Source organism: Thamnophis elegans, chromosome Z (genome assembly GCF_009769535.1).
Source record: "Thamnophis elegans isolate rThaEle1 chromosome Z, rThaEle1.pri, whole genome shotgun sequence".
In the NCBI taxonomy this organism is placed as follows: Eukaryota; Metazoa; Chordata; class Lepidosauria; order Squamata; family Colubridae; genus Thamnophis; species Thamnophis elegans.
Window position 1 is genome coordinate 13,333,546 of NC_045558.1, and position 25,712 is coordinate 13,359,257.

The 25,712-nt window shown below is 39.5% G+C and overlaps 1 protein-coding gene across 1 annotated transcript in view; it reads right to left on the bottom strand.

Moving 5' to 3' along the window:
- The window catches only part of VIPR2 (vasoactive intestinal peptide receptor 2), a 93,774-nt gene that overhangs the window by 40,411 nt on the left and 27,651 nt on the right, over positions 1-25,712 (bottom strand). Inside the window, exons 3-4 of the mRNA XM_032234977.1 lie at positions 19,797-19,904; positions 15,308-15,402 (exon numbers count right to left, since the gene is read on the bottom strand). Of these exons, the coding sequence (XP_032090868.1) occupies positions 15,308-15,402; positions 19,797-19,904 (203 nt within the window). The remainder of the gene's footprint in view (positions 1-15,307; positions 15,403-19,796; positions 19,905-25,712) is intronic.

Genomic DNA, 25,712 nt, shown 5'->3' on the forward strand with positions numbered 1-25,712 from the left:
CAGTTTCACAAATATGCAGCCATGCCCCAAAGAGTGGAGCAAGTGCTACACAACCGAAACTGGATATGGGTTTGCCTGGAAACTCTTGTGATGGTCGACTTATAGTCGGCACAAATCCTGATGGACCCGTCTGCCTTAATGGGGATCACAATTGGGGTCTCCCATTTAGAGTGGTCGACAGGCTCCAGGACTTCTTGTGCCAGGAGCTTATGCAGCTCAGCTTTGGGGCTCAAGGCAAATGGCACCCTGTTAGCTTTAATGCCTGATGGGGGCTATCTGGGGGTCTAGGTTAAGACTGACGGGAGAGCCCTTGTATTTACCTAAGGAACCATCAAAGACGTCGTCAAACTCCCTGATGACATCTTCGATGGAGGCAGCTTCTGGGTAAGTGGCATGTATGCCAGTGGGGGGAACACCAGTTTCTGGTTCTATTGAAGATGATGAGGAAGAAGACAATTCCCCTTCTGATTCATCCAGGTGCTGATACCTCCCCATAGGTGGTAACGTTGGGGGGGTCAGGGGAAGCAGCCTGATCCCCCGTAGCAGGAGGGAGAGAAACCTGGATTTCCTGACTAGTCTGCCTTTGGGCCCATTGAAATTCTTTCTCCAGGGCCTTTTGCCTTCTTTGTTCTGCCTTTGTGGCAGATTTAGTGACCTTAGTGGCTCTGGATGCCTTAGGAGCCTCCTTAGCTGCCCGTTACAGCTGTCCCTCACCCCTGATGGTCCTGTCTCCTCCAAATCCCAATCTGGGATAGCCCCCTGTTCAGCCATGCCTGCCAGTGCACTGGTCTCGTCCATGGCTGCTTGCAATGTCACCTCTGAGCACGCCAGCAGGTGCCTTTTCAGGTGGATGTCTCTGACTCCACAGACAAATTGCTCCAGGGAATTGTCAAGGTCTGGGAATTCACATTGGATGGCTGCAACCCGGAGTGAGGTGAGGAATTGACTGACAGATTCCCCTCCGTCTGAACACATGGTCGAAAAGGGTAGTGGCGAGCAATGCGTGAGGGAGGGAATACATAATAGTTCTTTAGTTTAGTCAATAAAGTGTCCCAGGCAAGCGAGTGGTCTGATGCTGGTGCTGACAGGGCTCGTGCGGTTGCAAACATTTCTGGACCGCAGAAGCCAAGGAAAACTCTGGTCTTCCTATCTGCAGGTAGCTTGTGGAAGTTGTTCGCTTTGAGGAAGCACTCAAAGCGCTTGAGGAAACCATCCCAGGATTCCGCAGTACACCCGAAAGGAGCGAATTGAGGAAAAGCAGCGATCTCTCAAAGCAGGTGGAAGTTGAGAAGAGCGGTGAGAGGGGAAAAAAGTTTTCTTTTCTTTTCCTTTAGCGTTGTGAGTACCTCAGGATCCCACCTTCGTCACCAGTATTGAAGACTGGGTAGAAACAGAGGTGGGTTCCTACTAGTTCGCACCTATTCAGTAGAACCGGTTCGTCAAATCTACCGAACCGGTTAGAAGAGGTTCCACCAGTGGACCCGGAAAGCAGGCCACACTTACAGAAGAGGTTCCAAAATGTTTTGAAACCCACCACTGGGTAGAACATAGGCGTCGGAGTCAACTGAGGTACTTTTAACAGCTTTTATTTGTAGAACACGTATACAGAACAAGAACTTCAACTTCAGCATCTTACTCTGCTTTACAGCTATTTATGCAGGAGCTGTCAAACAGAGCAGCCAATAACACTGTAAAAGCCCGTTTTCAGGACCTGGGGCATCTTAACCAATAGGTGCGAGCTGTCAGTCGTAGTCAAGGACCTAAGATCGGTCGCATGTTGAGCACTTCACACCTGAACCTATGGCCAGTTGCTTAGCAACCACGCAAAGTTATGAGCTACCTGAAAAAGAGGGACTTAGGACCCAGATTGGAAGTTCCAATGGTCAGGCTCCATCTGTGGTCACATGACTAAACTTCAGTTGCTGGGCAACATGGCTGCATATACAGTAGTTTGCAGCGTTCCGTGATCATGTGAGTCTATTTTATAATGGTTTTACCAACAATTGGTCTAGTTTTCAGCAAAGCCACACTGGCAGCGAACCATTGGATCACTTAATGATTGCTGCAAAAAAAAAAGGTGTAAAATTAGGTCAGTCACATTGACTGATCATTTTATGACCAGTACAATATTTTTCTGTACTGGGAATGGTCCATTATGATCACATGTTGAGATTCTTCTTTGCAGAGAGTCACATGGACACATGTACCTCTATAATGAATTGATTCCAATAGCATGGCATATGACATTGTTTAATTATCTTTTGTAATTCTAAAGGAAAATAGGATTCTTAAAAACATAGACAAAATGTAGGTTTAAGATTTCTGCCAACACTTGAGGAAAATGTGCTGCTAACACTTACACAGCAATGTGTTTAAGATACTGCACCAACCTGCAGTCAGTTTAGTGCATCTTAGGTATCATAATTTCTTCTTGGCCTCATAGAATTCTGCTCAAGGTGTGAAAGTGATCAGCAAAAGTGAAAAGTAAAAGCAAACAAACGCCCTCATTTACTCTCCTATTTCTTTCTACTGACATATCACTGACCAAATGTAAGCTATCCTTTCCCTTGTTTTCACAACACATGAGAAAATTATACATGAGTTATCATCAAAGGGAGATTTGTGTCTTTTTCCTCCCACTATCTCTCACAATATGATATGATGGATAACTCAAACTCTATTGTGATAATATCCCTTGAGTTTTTCCTACCATGTATCACATCTTCTGCTTCCAACAGTGCAGAAGAAGAAAAGGTGGTGATAATAGGGCATGAAACAATTGCATTAAACAGAGGGAGCTACACACTACATTAAGTTGTTCCATATGTTGCAGCAGATTGAGGTTTGTAATCTACTTACGAAAGACCAGGACTCGATACCACGAAGGTGAGAGAAACAGGTTTATTTGATGCATAGAGTTCAGCGTGTTCACACACCAAAATCTGAACTGCCTGGGCTCTGTCCAGGATGCTACTTTTATGCCGTGTTCCACACTGTGCATTCTCAAGGCGTTTCCATACACGAGACAAGCATGACATTTCGAAAAGGAGAAGTTCATTTGGAATGTTACAGAGAAGTACATAGGAAAAATACAAGAAAGAGAAGTTCCTATAATGTCTTCAGCTGTCAGCAGTTTTTACCTCTGTTCTATCTCTCACCCATGCCTGGCTTCCTGTGCCCCTCCTTTACAGGGTCTTGCCACACTGTTCAGCCCTACTTTTAATACTTATGAGGAAGTTGGAGAGAAAGTTCACTCCAGCTAAAAGTCAACTTTGGAACTCCAGGGCACTAGAATGAAAAGCCAAGCTAATATGAATTTATAAGGTCCATTCTATTAAGACCACCTAACCTGGCCAGTCACTGGTGGGTTTACCTGTGCACCCCCTCCTGCATCACATATGCAAATTTGAAAATTCCCTAGCATCAAAGTCAGGGTTCTTATTTTTTTATTCTATTTCAGAAATGTCCTATATCCATGATGGCGAACCTATGGCACACATGCCATAAGTGGCACGCAGAACCCCCTCTGTGGGCATGCAAGTTGTCACCCCAGCTCAGCTGCATTGTGAATGTGCGCGCACTTCCTGCCAGCCACGATTTTTGGATCTCTGCCGCGCATGCTGTGGGAGCATGCGAGAGGTGCATATGCATTTGCGGAGTTACACATTCATGTGTTGGGGCGGAGGCAGCCCTCCCCTCCCCCACAGCCCTTCCCTCTCCATGGCCCAATTTTGCTCCCAAGGAGTCCTACTAGCCCCAAAACAGGGCACGGGGGTTGCACGTACGTGCAGAAGGTGGTGGTCACGCATGCATGCACAGGGGTGCGGGGGGGGTGTCGCATGCACATTGCATTATGGGTGCGGACACGTGCTTTCGGCATGTGACAAGAAAAACCATCCCTATCCTATATGGTCATGGTGAGAAAAGAAACACATTAGAGAAAAAGAAGTCTTAAACAATTTCAAAGAAAAAGTAATAATCAAATTACCTATCAGCAATGAACATATAAACAAACATGTGGTATTCTAGCGCAGTGTTTCTTAAACTTGGCAACCTTAAGAAGTGTAAATTTCAACTCCCAGAATTCAGCTGGCAATATGTAATAAGTCCAGCTGAGGAATTCTGGGAATTCAAGTCTGGCTGGAGAATTCTGGAAATTGAATTCCAAATCTTAAAGGTGCCATATTTGAGAAATATACCAGCACCGCTAGCCACATTGCCAGCCTCTGTTTATGTATTTCTTGGAATCATTGTTTAAGTTAGATTTAATATATAAATTGCACTTGATTAATTTTTCACAAGTAAGCCTTAAATCATGATATAGAAACCATAATAACTGGCTTCATGCAATACTATAAATCAAAACTAATCAAACCACTTTTAGGAGTTGTGCTGTGTGAAACAAGATACTCTGATGGGTATTTTTGCTCCTGTTTTTTTTTACAACATTTGGAAGAGTAACTTACATCATCTTTGGAAATAGTAGGCTCAGAAGTTATGTTTAAATAAGTCCTTTAAAAAGGTAATCTTTTTGCCAATATTCTAGAATGGTGCTATAATAATTCTGGGGAAATGCTTTTTCTGCTTATATAATGGTTGATGCTTATTGCTTGAAAAGCTATTGTTCAATTGTATTGGTACATTATTTCAAATCAAGATACATTTACTTCAAATCAAGAACATTTTCTTACTTTAAAAATATACAGAAACACAAAAGATGATTATGATTATTGGCTTTACTATGCTGAAATTAACTTGCTCATATTTTGACGGGACATTTTTTTCCCCACTTTTCAAGTACACTTCTCACTTCTGCTTAACGTGGGGGGGAAAGTGTTAATTTATTGCTTTCAGGTTCACAAAGCCTTAGAATTGCCAAATGTATCATTTCTCTTTCTGGAACAAGTTACATGACATTTGACACTTTGATTTCATTCACACTCTTGACATAATTGCCACTTAAATTAAATTGCAGGCAGGACATATTGAAAATACGAAAAGAGTTCTGTAGGATTAGGCTAAAGAGCCACATATATCCCACTTTCTGCTTAGAGATTAAGAAAGAATTATGCCAACAGATCCTTCCAGGAGCAAATTTAGGAATTTCACTGCAGTACATCTCTTGATGCGTTGCAGCATATCCTACGGCAGATACAGACAGAGGTTTATCTCATGTTCCTAAAGTGGTGAAAACCCTCTTGATTTTCATAAAAAAGATACACAGGGGTCCTTACACTGACAGCAAGGCTTTAATAAGGGAGAATGTCCTTTTCCTAATATTGTTGGCATGGTGCTTAATTAGAATAGAGCTGGAAGGGACCCTGGAGATCTTCTAGTCCAACCCCTGCTCAAGCTGGAGACCCTATACCAGTGATTCCCAACCTTTTTTTGGCCATGCCCCAACTAAGCATCTCTAAAATCCTGATGCCCCCCTGTGACATATAATTCTTACTATTCAAAAAGTGAACTAATGCGGAGGAAGCTTAAAAGGTCATTAACTTGGTTTAAACAAGGTTCCAAAGAATATGGCATCCATGAAAGAGAAAAATAAAAGACAGTAGAAGTACTGAGGAACTTAAAAATAATAGTATGAAGGAATATGAAAAAACAGCAAATAAAGTTTCAAAACATATAAATAGAAAACTGAAATGCATAAATATGAAATAATTTTAATGAAAGCTTTTTCTGTAATACTTTGATCATATTAATTACTATACATATTAAAAGAAAGGTACCTAACAAATTCAAAATACAATTTGAGCTCAACTCAAGATCATATTTACAAAGCAATCCTATGCATGTCTATTCAGAAGTAAGTACCATTGTCTTCAATGGGGCTTACTCCTGGGAAAATGTTGTAGGATTGCAGCTTTAGTAGTGAGTCCTTGTGCTTGATGCCTGCTGCAGAGAGATATTATATTAAGCTCCAATTTAGTCAGCTTCATTCTCACGTCTCCTCATTCAGTGATATCCAGTCACTGTTTTAAATACTTAAGTTATTTAAATTTTAAATATTCTTGTGAATACTGATGAACTTTTGTCTTGCTTGCACTACTTGTTTTATGCATAAGATTTGTGACTAAGAAAAATAAATGTAAGAAAAACTTACATTTGCAAATTATTAAAAGAAATAACTATTAAAAGAAGTAGTTAAATTTTATTTATCTACCTTGGTGTGCTTATCACTTTTACTGCCTCCTCAATTGGTAATCAAATGCTCTTTTAGAAAGTTCAAAAACAAAGCTTGCAGGCAACACCACTTCTCTGGTTGTGTTTCTTGCAGTATTTCTGAAAGCTTCTGTATAGGTTTCATTCATTTACCTAGAGCAACTTCTGAAATTATCTGATAATGGTTACTCCCTCATATGGAATAGATTCTATTCAACATGCAGTTTGGAAATTCAACTTCAGCATCTCTGGAAGGCGATCGTTTGGGGGAAAGTAATGTGCAGCTAAACCCACAAATTAATTGATGATTGAATATATTTCTTAGCCGAGAATTCTTCAACTTTGACCCTGTTCTTCCAAGAATGCAGCACACTTTGTTGTGCCATGCTGACAGGGCACACTTTTCCTCCAGTTTGGCTACTGCTGAGAATATCTAATAACAAAACTTTTTTGCAAGTTGAGGAACTCCATAGCAATCGAGCAGTTTTTTTTTTACTGTGTTGAACTAGGGCCAATGTCTTCTCCAGCTCCATAGCTCTCTGCTGCTCCTATATATTGGCATGTGTAAGAGAGGCAAACCTGAGATGTAATGAATTGGTCTACTTATTTAATGAAATTTAAATGCCCCTGGGTCCTTCTTAATGTTGCCTAGGATTTAATTTCTTGTAGCAGGTAAAGTTCTGTAGACTAACTGAATAAACTGGTGCATGTGTTAAATCCTTTCAAAATAATGAGGCCAATTCAGAGAGAATTCAAATCTTGAATGGTAAGGAACTAGTCAGGGATGAAAGACGGAAAAAGGGAAAAGGAAACAAAACAAAATAACAATGACTTTAAACCTTCATCCAGCAACACATGGATGCACAGAAAGAATGAAAGCAGAACAAAGGTACTCCAGCTCAGATAATTTTTCACAAAATAATTGAACGTCCTATTAGCACCCATATTTGATTGGTAGATCAAGTATACTTTTCCTTTAATTGTTTCATATCAGAAACTCTTGGAGAGATTTCTTTTCATTCACTATATCAGGGATGTCAAACTCGATTTCATTGAGGGCTACATCAGCGTTATGTTTGGCCTCAGGGGGGCAGGGTAGGTGTAACTGGGGTGGGTGTGGCCAGCTCGACATTACTCAAGTCTGGGGTGCCTGTGGTGGCCCAAGCGCTCTGCCAGCAAAAACAGGTTCCCAAGCTCTATTTTCGACTGTGGCAGCCTCTTGCAACCCTCTGGCAGGAAAACAGAGCTGTTTCTGCTGGCAGACACTTGTGGCCCTCCTGAGCTCCATTTTCGCTGGCAGAGGCACCATGAGCCGGTCCTTCACTGTTTCTAGGGTAGCTCCGAGGGCCAGACCCAGGCCCTTGACTTTGACGGTTCCACCACAAAACCGCGTTCGACTAAAGTGCGCTCGACGAAACCGCGTACCTGACGTCATCACAGCGCGATGAAAAAAGCACGCTGTGAGCGCTAAAGCTAAAATTAACCCCTAAACCTAACTCCCCGAAACCTAACCCTAAACCTAACCCTTAACCTAACCCTAAACCTAACCCTTAACCAAACGCTAAACCTAACGCTAACCCTTAACCTAACCCTAACCCTAACCCTAACGCTTAACCTAATCCTAATCCTAAACCTAACCCTAACCCTTAACCTAACCCTAACCCTAAACCTAACCCTTACCTTAACGTGAATCGGCTTACTTTCAAAGCGCTTTTTAAAGCGCCCTTTTTTCTCCGTGGTCGCTGTTGTCGCGCTGCTGATGACGTCAGCGACACGCTTTAATCGGGCGCGCTTTAGTGCACTGCGGTTTTGTCGTGCCACGGACTTTGACACCCCTGCACTACATTATAATGACCTTGTTCAGCCACTATAGCTTTCCAGGTGATCTTTCTTTCCTTACCAGGAACTAATATATTAGGCAAAAATATGTAGGGAATGGCCAATTTCTCCAGTCCTTCATTAGTCATCCAGAGGGGGAATAAGTTGATTCTGGTCATTCTTGCAAATAACACAGTATCATAACACTCATTATAGTAATGACTCTGATGGATTAGAGGTACAAAAGTTGGCGAATATTTCTGTGAAAAACTGCTCTTTATCGTAATTTGAAATAACTGGACAATTCTCAGCTAATACTATATTTCTATTAGAAAAAAAATTAAGATTCCATGTAACTCAGAAGAATTTTAAAATAAGGTTTATTGTGTTCTCTGTCTGTCTCTTCTTTCCTGGCATTTGTTTAAGAATTAAAGTAAACGAGATGGTAGTAAGAACTTTGAGTATATTCATGTTTAGTCTACATTACTATTCCTAACTGCTCACAAGATATGCATTTTGCAATGCCATAATTAACTGTACCTCTCATTTAGTGCTATTTCCACACAGAAAAGACATTATTTTTGACTTAGATAACTAGAAAACTTTTTTTTTCACAGAAAAATTCTTTTAAACAACAAAATGAAAAACTTACATCACAAAATAAAAATCCACATTAGGAGAGTAAAAACAACAGGATTAACACATGCTTTCTTAATGCAATCCTCATTATATTAGTAGGTTTTTTTTTTTGCAAAATAAAGTTTGTACCAGTATCAGATTGAAAGATGATGGCCAGTTTGCATCATGGCCAGTTTGCATGGTTCTGTTAAAAGAGTACTATATTTCAGATGACAAAAATGCAGTGCAAAGTCTGCATTACTTGAAGTCCTAATAAAAGGGCAAGTGTCTTTCTCGATAACCTACCTTGTACGATTGTGTGGATAAAACTGGGCACAGATAACATGGCTTTTGGGGGTGCTTGGAAGAAGAATAGCATTAGAATGGGTGTTGGTCCTTACCTGATACGCTCATTCTCTGTGACATGGAGATAGCAGCCAGGCTGGATTGCTCTGTCCAGTAACTAAATGGACTGTGTCTATACTTATGATGTCATCGAGCCCTGGTGACTCCTCCCAGTTTAGACAAAGTAAACTGTAGACTCAAGTGAGAATTGTGAAACAAAAGGTAACTGCACAAGGCAGGTTCTCTCCTCCGCACAAAAAAAATTGTAGTTCAAAGTAATATACATTAGGGTGGGGCTAGCTGCTGTCTCCACATCACAGAGAATGAGCGTATCAGGTAAGGACCAACGCCCATTCTCCTATGATCGTGGAGACAGCAGCCAGACTGGGACGTACCAAAGGATGGGCTGTCTGACAGGGTGGGAACAACAGAGAAAGAAACACTAAGGCACATGAACTTGTTGCAGCACTCTGTGGCCAAAATCTGCATCCGCCAACGCATACTTGTCCAATTTGTAGTGGCGTATGAAAACCATGGGATATATCCAAGTGGCCACCTGGCAAACTTCCTCCAAGGTAGCCTGTGTAGACCATGCTGCTGTAGTTGCAGCACTCTGGGTAGAGTGGGCTGTAATGTTTTGCGGAACCTGCAAGAACTGAAGTTCATAAGACAATTTAATACAGACTCTGATCTATCGCCCCAGGCTCGATGCTGAAGCCTTAGTCCCCAAGGATGCCTGACAAAAGGAGACAAAGAGAGATTCCAAATGGCTGAGCAAGGCCGTGCGGTCAATATAGATCTTAAGGGCTCGGCGTACATCAAAGGTGTGCCATCTACGCTCCCTCTCATTACGAGGAGCTGGACAGAAATCAGGGAAGATCAATTCTTGGCCCATGTGAAATCGGCTATTGACTTTTGGCAAGAAGGTTGGATCAAGTCACAAAACAACACGGTCTGGGTGTCATATGCAGAGGTCGTGTCTCACGGACAGGGCAGCTAGGTCTGAAATACATCTGGCCGACATTATAGCTACTAGAAATAGAGTCTTAAGTGACAGCAATTTTAATGATGTGGACCTTAACAGCTCAAATGGAGGAGAAGTGAGAGCCTCCAGCACCTGTGGCAAATCCCAAGTAGGGTATCTATGGATGACAGGAGGTTGAAGATTCGAAGCTCCGCGGAGAAATCTCAGCACCAAAGGATGTGTGGAAAGATGTTCTGTGGATGAGCCGTCTAGGATGGAAGACAACATGGCCACCTGCCGACATAATGTGTTTGGAGTGAGGCCCTGATCCAGCCCTCTCTGTAAAAAGTATAACACATGAGGAATGGAAGCCATCAAAGGATCAATAGAGAGGCTAGAGCACTAAAGAGCAAATGCTTGCCACATGGCATCATAAATACGGTTCATAGAACTCCTACGTGATGCCTGGATGGTAGCGATGACGTTGAAGGAGATGTTGTCCGTTGTTAAAGCTTACCGCTCAATCGCCATGTGGATAATTGCAGCCACTGGGGGTTGGGATGCAGGAGTGACCCCTGATAAAGAGAGCTACCAACTGGGGAATGCGCCATGGAGGGGAGACTGACAGTGTCACGAGGTCGGCAAACCAAGCCGACACGGTCAGTGAGGCACTAGGAGTAATAGTTCTGCCTCCTGTTCCAACATCCTTTGTATTACCCTCTGGATGAGTGGAAGTGGCAGAAATGCATATAGAAGACCCCTGGGCCACTGGCACCTGAAAGCATCTATCCCTTCTGCATTGGGGTCCACAAACCTCGAAAAATACCTGGGGACTTGGTGGTTGTCTGCCGTCGCGAACAGGCCCAGTATTGGCAGGCCAAATTGGAGCATGAGTCGATGGAAGAGGTCTGGTTGAACGCTCCACTCTGCCTGGTCTATTCTGGCTCGACTCAGCCAGGCTGCCTGGATGTTGGAGGCTCCCAAGATGTGCTCTGTCCTGAGGGATGGTAGATGAGATTCTTCCCAACTGCAAAACAGGTTGGCTTCCTCCATCAGTGGCCAGGACCGGGGACCCCCTTGTCTGTTGATATGGGCCTTGGTAGTGGTGTTGTCGGATAGGATTAGGACGTGATTGTCCTGGACTGTCTGTGGGAAACGTATCAAAGCAAGCTGCAGGGCGGAGTTTGCAAGTTGATTTTTGCACTGACTTGGCACGGCTACTGCGCACGCTTTTGGAGCTCTCGGGTTCAGTGGTCTCGCAATGTACGCGGGTACTCTTCCACACGTCTTGAGGTGTGCTCTGGCACTGTAGGGTTTCCATCAACTTGGCGGCTGATACGGATGCCCTAGCCTCATCAAGTGTGATCTGCAGAGAGAGGTTAGACTTAGCAAGTAGCCTCCTCTGCAGAGTGATGTCTCGCACGCCGCAAATTATGCAGTCCAAAATCAGCTCGTCCAGGTCTCAGAACCCACAGTAAGCTGCGGCTTTTCAGAGCGCTGCTACATACTCATTGATAGATTCACCCTCCTTCTGGTTCCTGATGTTGAATTCGTGCCGGCGAACATATTTAGACGGCTTGGGCACGTAGTGAGTCTTCAGTGTTTGTTGCAGTGCAGACTAGGACACAGCTTGGAGTGGAGTTGGTTCCGAGAGGTGTTTCGCCATTTCAAACACTTCCTGGCCACAGTAACCCAGGAACATGTACTTCTTACGGGCTTCAGGAACGCCCATGTGATCGTTCGCCTCGAGGAAACATTCAAATCATAACATGTATGATTCCCAGTGCTCGGTGGCTGGATCACATGGAGTTGTTGGGGCATGCCTAGCCATCCTGATTTAATTTCGTCTTCAGCGATGGTTTGCTCGATGCCTCACAGGATTCTCTGGCTGGATGGCTAGAAGTACTTGCAAGATTCTGTTTGCTCTTTTTGTTTGCCTAGTTGCCTTCCAATCCCACCTTCGTCGCCAGTGTTAGATCAGGTAAAGGAGGCACACAAAGGCTTCAGTAACAACAGCTCTTTATTGCAAGTCAAGTAAACATCCGGCTGAGGAATGATCAGGCAGCATCCCCTTTTAAAGGGATCTGTCAGACCTCTTGACCAATGGGATTCAATCTCTGTTACCGCCAGAACAGAAGACCTTGGGGGGGGGAATATCTAACACTGTATACATATATATTGATAATATGAGATTTTATATAATTTGTAAGTGAAGATTATGGGGAGAATGCATAAAAGTTTGGTAACCAAAGATAATTTTTTTTATAAAACATAGGACTTATATTATTAATGGTTAGACAAAGAATTTTATAAAGATGTATTATTACTGGGTGGATTTAGGATGATATAATGAAATGTCATAATATAAATTTACCTAAAATGTAGAATATCTCACATAAAATGAAGTAATTACAATTATAGTCAAATAAATGTATAATAATTGTAATAATTGTATACATATATATTAGATTAATAATACGAGATTTTATATAAAGTATAAGTAAAGATTATGGTGAGAATGTACAAAAACATTTTGTAACCAATCGACAAACTGTACGGAATTGGAAGATGTTTTTATGTTTTATGTTTGTCTGTATTTGTTTGTTTAAAAATTAAAAAATGTTTTTTTAAAAGAAATGTTTAGAGTTTTAGTCCCAAATAACAGCAATGTTTGATAAATCATGAATGTGTTCTAATATGCTATATACTTGAGGATTCAAAACTAAGGTCAGCTTTAAAAAAAAAAAAAGATGGTGGTGGTGGTGGAAAACAGACGGGATCCTATCCTTCAACAGAAAACACTTTAAAACATATTTTATGTTTTAAACATCCTCTTTCTATGCTGTAATATTTTGAAAGAGCTCCCTCTCACAATTCTATGGATTCAGAGATAAACACTTCAGAAAAGATATACTATATGTGATGCTTCAATGGTGTCTTCCTTTACCTACACTTCAATTTTGAATGTAAGAAGTCAAATATTTTATTTTAGCAAATAAGAACTATATACTAAAAATAGTATTTGGCAAGATACATTTCTATAAACCAGGGAGGATATCTGGATGTATGTTCCTCAGAGTCACTGGTTGTAATGGGCAGCTCTAGAAATCAAAATAGATGAAGAATGAATGAATGAATGAATGAATGAATGAATGAATGAATGAATGAATGATTCACATGTCCAGAAGCAATGCCTCTACAGTTTTGATTTGCTTGCTCCATCCAGGAGTAAACATGTGAGATAGAGCAGAGTTTCTCTAATCCACTCATAATATAAATGTAAGATTGTATTATTTAGGCAAGCTACTGGATGAAGAAGAAATGTTAATTGAGTTATACTCTGGAAACGTAAAATAACTGAATTATTCTACTGGATTACCAAAAAGTCTTTCTCTTATAATAAATTTAATAAATTTCATTATAGAATAGTTGATATATCTTCCATTTAAATATTTTCCTTTTCAGCTAAATGAGGCAGCCATAACCTAACGTTGAGGATACTTTAAAAGCAGTATATAGGAAGTAATTTTCTGTTGCCCTTTGGGATATAAATAATTATAGTTAGGATCTGAAAGAAGACTGAACAAAACAGCTTGCAAGCTTTTGAGTTTCTAACACCCCTTTATCAGAAAGATATTTTACAAACTTACCCCTTTATCAGAAAGATATATTAAAATCTTAAGAGATTAAAGAAGAATTATGCAAGAAAAAATGGTGCACCAATATGGTATTTCACCTTGTTTACCTTAAGAGAACTCCTACAGTGGCCTGTTTATTTCTAAAAATTAGTTTATGGTAGTAGTTTAAAAACAGAAGCACCCAGCTTGAGGGTTCTTATATTTCTACACGGATTCCATAGGCATTCTAATAGAATAAAAATTCTTTGTTCCCAAGAAAAAGACCAAAAGCAAGGTGAGATACAGACACTATCCTAAGGGATTGGAGGAGATTATCTTCCCCAGCTTTCCTTCTAATAAACAGATCTTGGTTCTTGGCCCTGGCTACCAAGACAGCCATTTTGTAAACAAGCAAAAATGTCATTTCCTTGGTAATAATATTCTGACATGTTGTCAAGATTCCCCGTTGCACCATTTGCCTAACCCAAAAGGCCTTCAACATTTGAATTTCTTTTTGCTCTGTTCATTCTGTAATGGTATGTGGGAAGGATATTGGGGACAGGAGGAAATGCCATAGGCTAGATTGGTCTGATAAACAAAATTTGAGTCTGGAGGCATACGGTATGGCAAAATAAAACATCTCAGAAGGAGCCCTCCCTAGTTTTCAAGAGCAAAAGTGAGGGCAGAAGAGATTGCAAGATTCTGTTAATGTACCCTTGCAGTAAAGATAGGATTGGTATTCATTGTCGTGCTCATTATCTCGACTACTTCAAAGGCTTCACAATGGCTAATAATTGTCGGATCTGCTGTTTGAGCTTTGGACTGGGGCCATAACATGTGTTAGTAGGAGGTATTCCAGCCATATGGAATGACAAAGACCATCTGGAGGAATGATCTCATTCCACTTCCATGAGAACTTAAAACTGTTTAGCCTTCTAAAAATTCCTTAATTTACAAAGTTCATGAAACAATCAATTAAAAAAAAATCCTTCTGAACAAGTCTGCAGGCAGCCGCCATATTTATACAAGACATGCACACACGACATACGTTCACACATGGGCAGCCCTGACACATCTTGATGAGAAAAACCAGAAATAAGCTTATTATAGCTGTCAAAACTCACAAGAGAAAGCATGCAGATATTTTTTTTTTTGCCAGAATGTCACTTTCTCAAAGATTTATTAAACAAAAGAGTTACAGGTACAAACCACATATAATCTGAAATGTTCACAAAAGCCACATCTCCTGGATGGGCTGTGGAAACTTTTTTTTTTGAAGCTGTCCTCATCATTTCAAAGAATGTGATTACAAGCTGAAGTGGTAAAAATATACTGAGAAATGATTTCCTGCAGCTGTGTTTCTCAGCCTTACAACTCTTGAAGTTGTTTGAACTTCAATTTCCAGAATTCCCCAGTCAGCATGGCAGACTGGAGAATTCTGGGAGTTGAAGTCCACACATTTTCAAGTGGTCAACATTGTGAAGCACTGCCCTGCAGTTTCAAAAGGATAGAGAAAAGACACCACTTCTAAAGAATAAAAAAAAAATACCACAATCCTATGTTAACTAGCATAAAGCTAAGATACTTCGGAAGCGAAGGAATTACAACCCAAACCTGGTGCCCTAACCTGCAAAGCTTCACTTCTCTAGGGAGGCAAAGACAAGACAAAACATCTCACTAAAGAAGCTAATGTTTGTATTTGTTTTCTGTCATACAAATACCAGATCTTACAAAAATGAAGATGTTTCTTCAGTATTTTTCAACAAGTTTTTCTTACCGGGTTGTCTTCAATATCTTCGAATCCACAAGCAACGAAAAAATGTGGAAATATCTCTGACCATCCTGTACTTGTACAGTTTTTGCTGATATTTCCTAAGAAAATGAACAGAGGAGAACTGCAATATATTTTATGAACATCAGATATTCCCCCCACCCAAAAAAGTCTAACTTTAAATTTATTTGTTAGATCTTCTACTTTTATTAAATTATTTAATAGCACTTAGCAATAGCACTTAGACTTATCTACCCTTCACAGTGCTTTACAGCCTTTTCTAAGCATTTTACACAGCCAGCATATTGCCACCAACAATCTGGGTCCATCATACTCTTTTCTAACCTTAGGGATTCCAGATAAATTGAGACTACAACTCAAAGAACTCCTAACTAGCATGGACAATTAGCACAACTCTGATTGTGCTAATTGATAATGTGTTATATTTCCTAGTGTTTTTCCTATTGGAATAAAAACACTTTGGGAAAGCTGATCTGCTTTGTATTCAAATATATCATACAAAGTTTAATATCTCATTTATTGTCCTAAAAGAGTATAGGGTTTCTGCTAGATTTGCGTGTCATCTAGAGCCTTTACAGGGGTTCCCAGTGAATCGTGATTTTAATTTGAGATACAGAATTAAGAAATATCTGAAGCTATGAACAATAATTTAATTCAACAAATATCTAATCAAAATTAAATCTCTATTCCACCTGTTACTTTTTTTTGGAGTGCAAATATTACAAACAATTAAAATCTGGTCTTTGGTCCAAGTAAATTACAGTTACTCTGTTCAGAAAAATATATAAAGAGCAGTAAATATATAAATGTCTAGCAACAGTTAGTTGGGTGGATTAAAGTTTCTCCCATATAATCAACATGTCATAAGATTCACCAAAAAAATAGTAGACTAAAAAGCCAAGCTAGGTAATCAAAGCTTCAACCCATAACTCACCAGACAAGACAATGTCAGAATCCACGAAATCTGCCCAACTGTCAGATTTGGATGTAAAACAGCTGGCCACAGGAGAGAACAAGATATTGAGACTAGAAATAAGCCATTTTGGGGGAAAATAGAAAGATTTATATAAAAATGTTTCTTTGCACTCATCAGAACTAAGGCTCACAATGGATAAAGGCTTTCAACAAAAGTAAAAAAATTACCAAAAAAATTCTTCCAACATGTTAAAAACAAGAAAAAGGTCAAGGAAACAATTGGTCAATTGCCGGGAGAAAGTGGCAAGAAGGTGAAAAGCAATATGGAGAAAGCAGAACTACTTAACTCGTTTTTTGTATCTGTCTTTACACAAAGGGAAAAAAACAGTCCAACCTATCAAAAACAGCAACACAAAAAACAGATTAGGAATACAAGTTTAAATAGGGAAGAAAATGGGAAGGGAACACCTGTCAGATGAGTTCAAATTACTAGGACCAGATGGATTACACCCTAAAGTTCTGAAGGAACTGGCAGGCAATATCTCAAAACCACTGAATTTTATCTTTCAAAGATCCTGGAGCACTGGGGAACTGGCAGAAGACTGGAAAAGAGCTGATGTAGTTCCCTTCTTCAAGATAGGGGAAAAAGTAGATCCAAGAAACTATAAAGCTATCAACCTGACCTCAATACCAGGGAAGATTCTGGAAAAGATAATGAGGCAATGAATCAGCCTAGAAGCAAAGTAATAACCAAAAGCCAACATGGATTTGTCAAAAACAGATCACACCAGATTAATCTTATTGCATTCTTTGACAAAGGGACAAAATTAGTGGACCAGAGGAATACTGTTGATATAATTTACTTGGACTTCAGTAAGACATTTGATAAAGTAGACCATAACCTACTACTAGATAAAATAGAAAAATGTGAATTAGACAGCACAACCACCAGATGGACTCGTAATTGGCTGATCAACCGCACTCAACATGTAATCCTCAATGTAACTGCATCTATATAAAGGGAAGTATGCAGTGGAATACCTCAAGGCTCTGTTTTAGGCCCAGTACTCTTCAACATCTTCATCAATGACTTGGACGAGGGGATAGATGGGGAACTCATTGAATTTGTAGATGACACCAAGCTGGCAGGAATAACCAATACTCCAGAAGATAGGCTTAAGATACAGAAGGATCTTGACAAACTTGAATATTGGGCGCTATCTAATGAAATTCAATGGTGAAAAAAGTAAGATTCTACATTTAGGCAAGAAAAACAAAATACACAGGTACGGTATATATGATACCTTGCTCAATTGTAACAACTGTGAGAGGGATCTTGGAGTCCTAGTGGAAATCCTTTTAAATATGAGCCAGCAGTGTGCAGCAGCTGCCAAAAAAGCCAACAGAGTTCTAGGCTGCATAAACATAGGGATAGAATCAATATCACGTGAAGTGTTAATACCGCTTTATAATGCCTTGGTAAGGCCATACTTGGAATACCGCATTCAGTTTTGGTCGCCACAATATAAAAAAGATGTGGAGACTCTAGAAAGACTGAAGAGAAGAGCAACAATGATTAGGGGATTGGAGGCTAAAACATATGAAGAACGGTTGCAGAAACTGGATATGTCTAGTTTAATGAAAAGAAGAACTAGGGGAGACTTGATAGCAGTGTTCTGATATCTCAGGGGCTGCCACAAAGAAGAGGGAGTCAAACTATTCTCCAAAGCCCCTGATGGTAGAACAAGAAGCAAGGGGTGGAAACTAATCATGGAAAGAAGCAACTTAGAACTAAGGACAAATTTCTTGACAGAACAATTAATCAGTGGAACAACTTGCCTCCAGAAGTTATGAATGTTCCAACACTGGAAGTTTTTAAGAAGATGTTGGATAACCATTTGTCTGAAGTGGTATAGAGTTTCCTGCCTAAGCAGGGGGTTGGATTAGAAGACCCCCAAGGTCCCTTCCAACTCTAAAAAACTGTATGCATATAATCGAGTTTTGATGTAAGTTGATTTGGAAACAAAAATGATTCCCAAATGGATCATCCAGTAGGTTTTTCTTTGCAATCTCACATTCCTCAATTCTGTGTCCTTTGATATTACATTATTTATCACACCCATGCAAACTCTTTCTTGCTTGTCATGAGAGGGTCTGGTTTATTGCACACACTGATTTTGATTCCCTCTTCATTTTCTGAGGATGTGTCTGTTATTAAGGATATGACAACTGTTCAAGGAAACTCGGTGACCAGAAAAATTTGTTTAACATTTAAAGATCATTTGGCAGACATATGTAGCTTTAGATACAACTAATCTGAAGCTATAAATGTGCCGGATGGGAAAATAATTTAAATTAAATTGTCTCTATAAAAGCCTCTCATTACTGAACACCATTATTTAAAGTGATTTTGAATGACCTGTGACAGGAGTATCAAAGGCTTCAGTTCCTGTGACAGATTACTAGTCAGAAATGAATGCATGTCTAACACACAAGAATGGTAAAAATTCATTTTTTAAAAGACTCATCCAAACCTGGAAGAAGGACTAAAGATGAGGAAGAGACTTTTGGACAATCCTATGTGTCAGCCTAATCTACTTGTCTCCTCCATTGATTAGAGGTGTTCCTGAAGATGACTTAATAAATTCCAATCCAATGGTCCAGAGGTGGGTTGCAAATCCCGGCGCTACCGGTTCCCTCATGCTCGTGCGCGACACTTCTGCGTCTGGGCGGAGCCTCCTGCTGCCGCCACTACCGGTTCGCGTGATCCAGGCTGAACCGGGAACAACCCACCTCTGCAATGGTCCTCAACAAAGCTAGACTGATAATCTATGCCCACCTCAAATACTGATCTGTCTTCTGCTCTTCCTCTTGCTCTTCATGCCTTGACAGGGAGGGCAAACTTTATTTTCTGGCCCCATATGGGAGTGGGGGTTTATCGTGCCTGCCTTTTCCATTTAGGGCAGTGTTAACCCTGGCAACTTCCAAACATATGGACTTCAACTCCCAGAGTCCCCTAGCCAGCCATGTTGGCAAATATATCATCCATTCCTACATTAAAGAAATGGTGGGGTGGCTGATACAGGGACAAAAAGGAAGCACAGATCTGATCCCAAAATAAGGGGCTTGTTAGAAGGCCTCTTTGTGATTCTTTTGAAACATGCAAAAAATGAATTTGATTTTCAAATACTCTGCTAGACTTCCCCTACTTCCTATCTTCATAATAAAAAAACTTATCATAAACCAACAAATGATCAGAGAAAAGAATTTTCTTTCATTAAACTTCAAGGCCATAAAATACTTTCCATTATGCTTAACTTTGTTCAAGACTACTTTCTTAATATAGTCAATATCTGAAGTTGCAACAATAGAGGTGCCAGGCACTTGCTGAGATGGTGGTTGCAACTGTCTTAACACACATCTTAAGAGGCACGTGTGAGATACATTTTCCTTTCAATCTGCATGCCACCTAATGAAATAACCATTCTTTCTAACATTTAAAACACAGAGAAACCAAAAATACATGTCTGTCCAAATTATAGAAAGACATTTCAAATACCTTGTTTGTTGAAAAATTTGCTGAAGATTTTCGGACAGGGGACTGTTACAGTTTCTCCAATTTCTGCAGAACGCCAGCAGGTAATGTTATCCCAGACCCCAACACATCCTGGAAAAATATAAAACATCCAACTTGCTGAGCAAATTAATGTTTCCAGAAGAAACAACAATACCAGCAAATCTCCAATATGAAAAGTGGTGCCGCCAGCTGCCTAGTGTCCAAAATGCAATGGCGTGATTGTGCCAAGGTGTATGTATGTTTATGAGAACAGGTTGTAAGTAGTTTTTTTAAAAAAAATCCATCTAACTTCAGAAGATCATTAAACCCCTGATTGTAAGTCAAGGGCCACCTTGGCTTGGAGGCTTTGTTGAAATTCTACATGAGACAGAAAGAATGGCATCAACAATAATGTAGGGATGGGTCAGTGTGTCACTTAGTGTTAGAGCGTAAATAACACATGAAATGTGTTATGTGATAGAGCATAAATAATACTAAAATAGAAGTTTATGAGTAATGGGTCAAGAGTTCTACTCTATTAAACTTTCAGTGCGATGGGAATAAGATCAGCAAGGGTTCCACTGGTAGTGTATTTAAGATGCATGTAAATATTTTCTTGGACCAATATGATTTGCCCAAGTAGCAGGAAGTCAAAGGAAAATGCCTCCCTAATCTTTCTGTTAGAATTGCATCAAACACTAACTTCAGGTCAATGGTACAGAATGATACAGTGAGCAGAGGTTGAATAGAACCAATAAGTTTACCTAGTTGGGAAATGAAATACGTGCAAGAGACAACGAAGCTCAGAAAGCACCAAAGATCAAATTTCCGAATTGAGCCGCCAATATAATCTTTTATTGATATCATATGTGGGTGTCAAATGCTTCCCACAGCTCATCCTAGCATTGATGATGTTATGTAGTCGATTACTGAAATGTCTGCAAGAAAGCAACCCAGCTCAGAGAGCACGGCGATCCCACAGAGGTTAAATGTCTAGATCTAAAACTGAATCTGAATCAGACAACATATATCTGTTTCTTCGCTATTAAAAAGAGCCAGGCACGGGCTAGATCAAAGCAATGTTTCACAACATGGATGACTCCAAGTGATGTGGACTTCAACCCTCTGAGTTATTAACATTGGCACCATGATGGCTTGAGAAGTTATGGGAGCTGAAGTTTTCACATCTGGAAGCTGCAGGGTTGGGAAATACGTACTTAGACCAAAAGATGAAATAAAAGTAGATATTCAGTGTTGGCAAGCAAAAGATAAATGACCATGCCTGAAGACAAGAAAGTAAGTTTTATTTGCAACCTATTATAATTTATATTACAATAGAAAAGAATAAAACAGAAAGTTATTGACTTTATCATTCACCAAAAAGCAATGTTATGCAGGATTACATAGTAAGAAACGCTAAGATGTTGGTCAGCATTATTATTATTTTCCAACCTGTATAGTAACACTAATGTTCTTTCTAAGGTTTACTTAATTGTATGAAATGGTGATACTTGTGACATTAATAGATGCCATTTTTATATTTAAGCCCAACAAGTAGAATTATTTACTAAAGAAAGTAGAAATACTCTGTTAAACCAGCACAGAAAGAATTGCTTCAAATAAATGGATTGCATTTCAAAGGAAGGAAAACTATTATGAAAGATAAATAATGGGCTGGAAACCATCATTTATTACAAATTACTAAAAAAAAGTTACGAGTTAACCATACTTTGAGGTGGACTCTTAATAATGAGAATGATTTGAACTTAATATCAATGAATGATTAGTTAAAATATATTTATACAGCTGCTCTCCTGTCAGAGAAAAGTAATTTTTCAAGCCAGTTATTTATATATCAATGGGGAGCCAGCTTTTAATGACAGTCATATGTAAATCTTGTGTGTCAAGCTACTTTCAAAATACTTCCTATCTTTATAAGGGCTGGCCATGCAAATGAAGAGGAATCCAACTAAAATGAAGCTTGGTAGCAGATGTTTATCTCCCCAACAATATCTACAGATTACGAGTCCTTTCTTTTAATACATTTCTCTTTGACTGGTATAGTTTTAGTTTGATCTCTTAACTCCATGGATTTATAATGTTTGCTGTCTAAACGTTAACTGATTCCTTTTAATGGAAAGCACTTTATGGTGAACCATGATTCTGCTGGGAAACCTATTATGCTATGAACTCAGAACCTTTCTTAATCATACATTTGGATTTTCTTTTATTAAGTAGCTTTACTGATTTCCAACATTTCAGTCATAGATGAGATATGAAGGAATAAAAGTTATAATTTTGAAAATCATTTACTACAACTATTGGCCATACTGGGGAAGCATAGTTTAACATCTCCTAAGTTATAGGAAAAGCAAAATAGCCCTCATCTTAAAAGGTCAGACTTTTTTTTTTAAAGATCTACATTATGTTCAATAACTTCTGGAGAAAACCCTCCAAAATATGAATAGGTGAATTTTGGCTTCTTAGCCTACCACATACCAATAAGCATTTATACATCCATTTGATTTCCACTATCACAAACTCATTACCCTGAGCTGCTAACAATATTGGAAAAAAAGGCATGACAACATAAAAAATAAAAAGACAATACTTAAAGTCAAGTAGAAATAACCCTAGGAATAACAAATCTGCATAATCAACATTATGGGGTTCAAAATCATTTCCTGACCCACACCTCATGTCTTCCGAACCTTACAAAAATTGGGGCCAATTTAATCTCTGGGAGAATATTTGAAGTGATGGGCACCATGACAGAAAAGGCCAGTGGCACTCCTTAACAGGTGGGACCTGGACTGTCTTTCTTCTGCAGAACTAATGGGATAGGGGTGGGCATAATTAGGGAAAGGAAGTCCCCCAATCCCATGCCATAAAAGTCTTTATAACTTATAACGAACCCTTTTAACTCACCCAGAAGTAAACTGGCAACGAATGCAGCTGGAGAGCAAGAAGTGTATTATATTCTGTACATTTGTAGCTTCTAGATCCTACAGGGCAACCCCATGTAACGCGTATTGTAGTAGTCCGCTGAGAAGGTGACTAAAGCAGGAGCAACCATGAATAAATTGTGGTTGTTGTGGTTTAGGAAAGGACACCACTGGCACACAATACATAGCTGTGCAACAATCCTCCTGGCCAGGGCTACCACCTGTTCCTTGAACAGGAATTGACAGTGCAGGGAGACCCCGTGGATTTCACACTGATTCAGTATGAGCAATTAAACTGCTTTGCAAGCAAAAAGACCCAATTTTGTCCTGTCATTAAAAGTGCATTTAACAGCTGATATTAGAAAATGATCAAATTATTGTTTCCCATGTGGAATACGTCTGTACATCAAGCTCTTCTAGAAGCACAAGAGCAGCTTTGCTTATGGCTAATTGGACACATTTGCAGGTTTCTGAAGTAAGTCCTTCGTAGCAACCACAAAACTTTTTTGAACGTCTGTGTTCCATTATTTAACTTAATATCTAATCATTAATTTATTTGATAGAGGAAATGTACAGCAGAAGCCTTTGTAGCAATATGCATGGAAAGCTTGACTAGTATGGTTTTACATCTGCACCACAAATTAAATGAAATCAAAACTTGTTTTGCTCTCAGTTCTCTGGAAGGCAGTAAGCCGGGGGTAGGCAATTAACGTTTCCAAGGGGCCACATGAGAAATTGGGACTTTTGTGGAGGGCTCCCACTATAATCCTATTGCTGCCCATTACCTTCTAAGAGCCTCCCGACCTCTCCTGAATGCTGCCCCACCTCCTGCCAATGTCATGGATCAGACAGGGACATCTGGAGGTTGGATGTTGTCCATGGTTGAGTAGGTTGACCTCTAATTAAATAGTCAGCTTCAAATTTCCATCAGCTGTGAAATTCCCAAATTCAACAACGCCTCTATGTCGAGCAGTTACTACAGGAAACTCTTGATTCACGACCACAATCGAGCCCAACATTTTTGTTGCTAAGTAAGGCAACTGTTAAGTGAGTTTGACTTTCTAACCTTTTTGCCACAGTTATTAGGTGAATCACTGCAGTTGTTAGGTGACTCATGCAGTCATTAAGTGAATCTGGCTTCTCCCACTGATTTCGCTTGTTGGAAGCTAGCTGGAAAGGTTACAAACGGGGATCACATGACCCTTGGACAATACATCTGTCATAAATACACATCAGTTGCCAAGGACCCTCATTTGACTCATTTGGCCATAGGTTGTTGCAATGGTCGTAAAGGAGAAAACCAATCATAAGTCACTTTTTTCATTGCTGTTGTAAAGTCAAACAATAACTAAACAAATTGAGTTGAGGATTATCTCTATTTCTTATGATAATTTAGGTTACAGTGTTCTCATAAGAATAAAATAATGGGACATGAATGTTTGACTTGAGCTTCTAGAGGAAATGCAGGATAGAAATACAATAGCAAGCTTCCTGGTGTGCCATAAACTCACTGGAAAAAGGGACTCTAAATTCTGCTATTCATTGATGACCTTTGGGGTTTTTTTGGGGGGGGAGGAGTTGCTTGTATAAAGTTGTTTCCTTTACATTTTAATGTAAATTGACAATTTGCATTTGCCCAAATAAAAGTGTGAACCATCACACAATTATTTTGGGGGTTTACAAATTTTTCAATGCCTTAGGGCAGGGGTGTCAATCTCGATTTCACTGATGGCCGCATCAGGGTTGTGTTTGAGCTTGGGGTGGGCATGGCCAGCTCGGCATTACTCGTGTCAAGGAGTGCTTTTGGCAGCCCACGTGCTCTGCCAATGAAAACGGGCTTCCGAGCTCCAAAAGCAGTTCTCCTAAGCTCCATTTTCATTGACAGAGGTACCACAGGCCAGTCCTTCCCTGTTTCCAGGGCAGCTCCCCCTCTCCGGCCAGATCTAAGCACCCTGCAGGCCGGATCAGGTCCCCGAGCCTTGAGTTTGACACCCCTGCCTTAGGGAACATTTAAAATCTTAATCCCCATTCTAGACATACTGAAGATACTGAATATGCAATTCGGAGTATATAAAATTGCATCCAACATGTATGCATTAAGAAAATGTCAGCATTAAAATGCATTTTGGTTTTTGAATGTTAAGAACAAAACAAAACTTACCATTGATGTGTAAATGTGATGAAATAAGAATTATCTTGAAAATATACAAATGTTACAAAATTACAAAATTAACCAATTCTAACTTTTCAGAGGAAACTACTTTCTGCTTTATTCTCTCGTGTCTTTTTACTCTGAAATAAAATTCTCCAGTTGATATGAAGCAAGCTCCTATATAAATAAGAAAACATCTTCAGAATATTTAAACATACAGTATTGGCCTTGTTGCATTTGCTGACTGCCTGAGAATATTTACACACATTATAAGTGACTTTCTCATAATTCTCAGAAGAGGTCATAAATGTCTGCAATCATATTTTTAATATAGGTTTTATTGAAGGTTTTACAAAGAACATAAAAACTAACACAAACCAACGAAGAATAAAAGAAGCAAGGAAATGGGGAAGGGAAATCCAGAAAGAAAGAATAAAAAGAAAAGAAAGCTTCCTGTTTCCTTTGCAGCAAATATAAGCAGTTACAAAATTACTTCTTATTCTATGATTATTTTTTAAATTTTTTTTATATTATTCAGTTTTTGTTGTTTTCTCTTAATAATTAAAACCAGAAATAATAAATGCATTTTTCTGTTTCATTCTACAAGGGTTACTGTCTATGATTTTCATTTACAAAATTTAAATAGTTACTGCATGCCTTGGGATTCTTATTATTTATTTAATAAAGATACAAGTATTTTCTTTGCCCTGCTGAGAAGATGATTTGAACCTGCTACTTGTGGATGCTTATGTACCAGAAATGTCTGGCATAATCATAGCTGAAATAGCTGGGAATTGTGTAATGCACTGTGTATAGTCTATG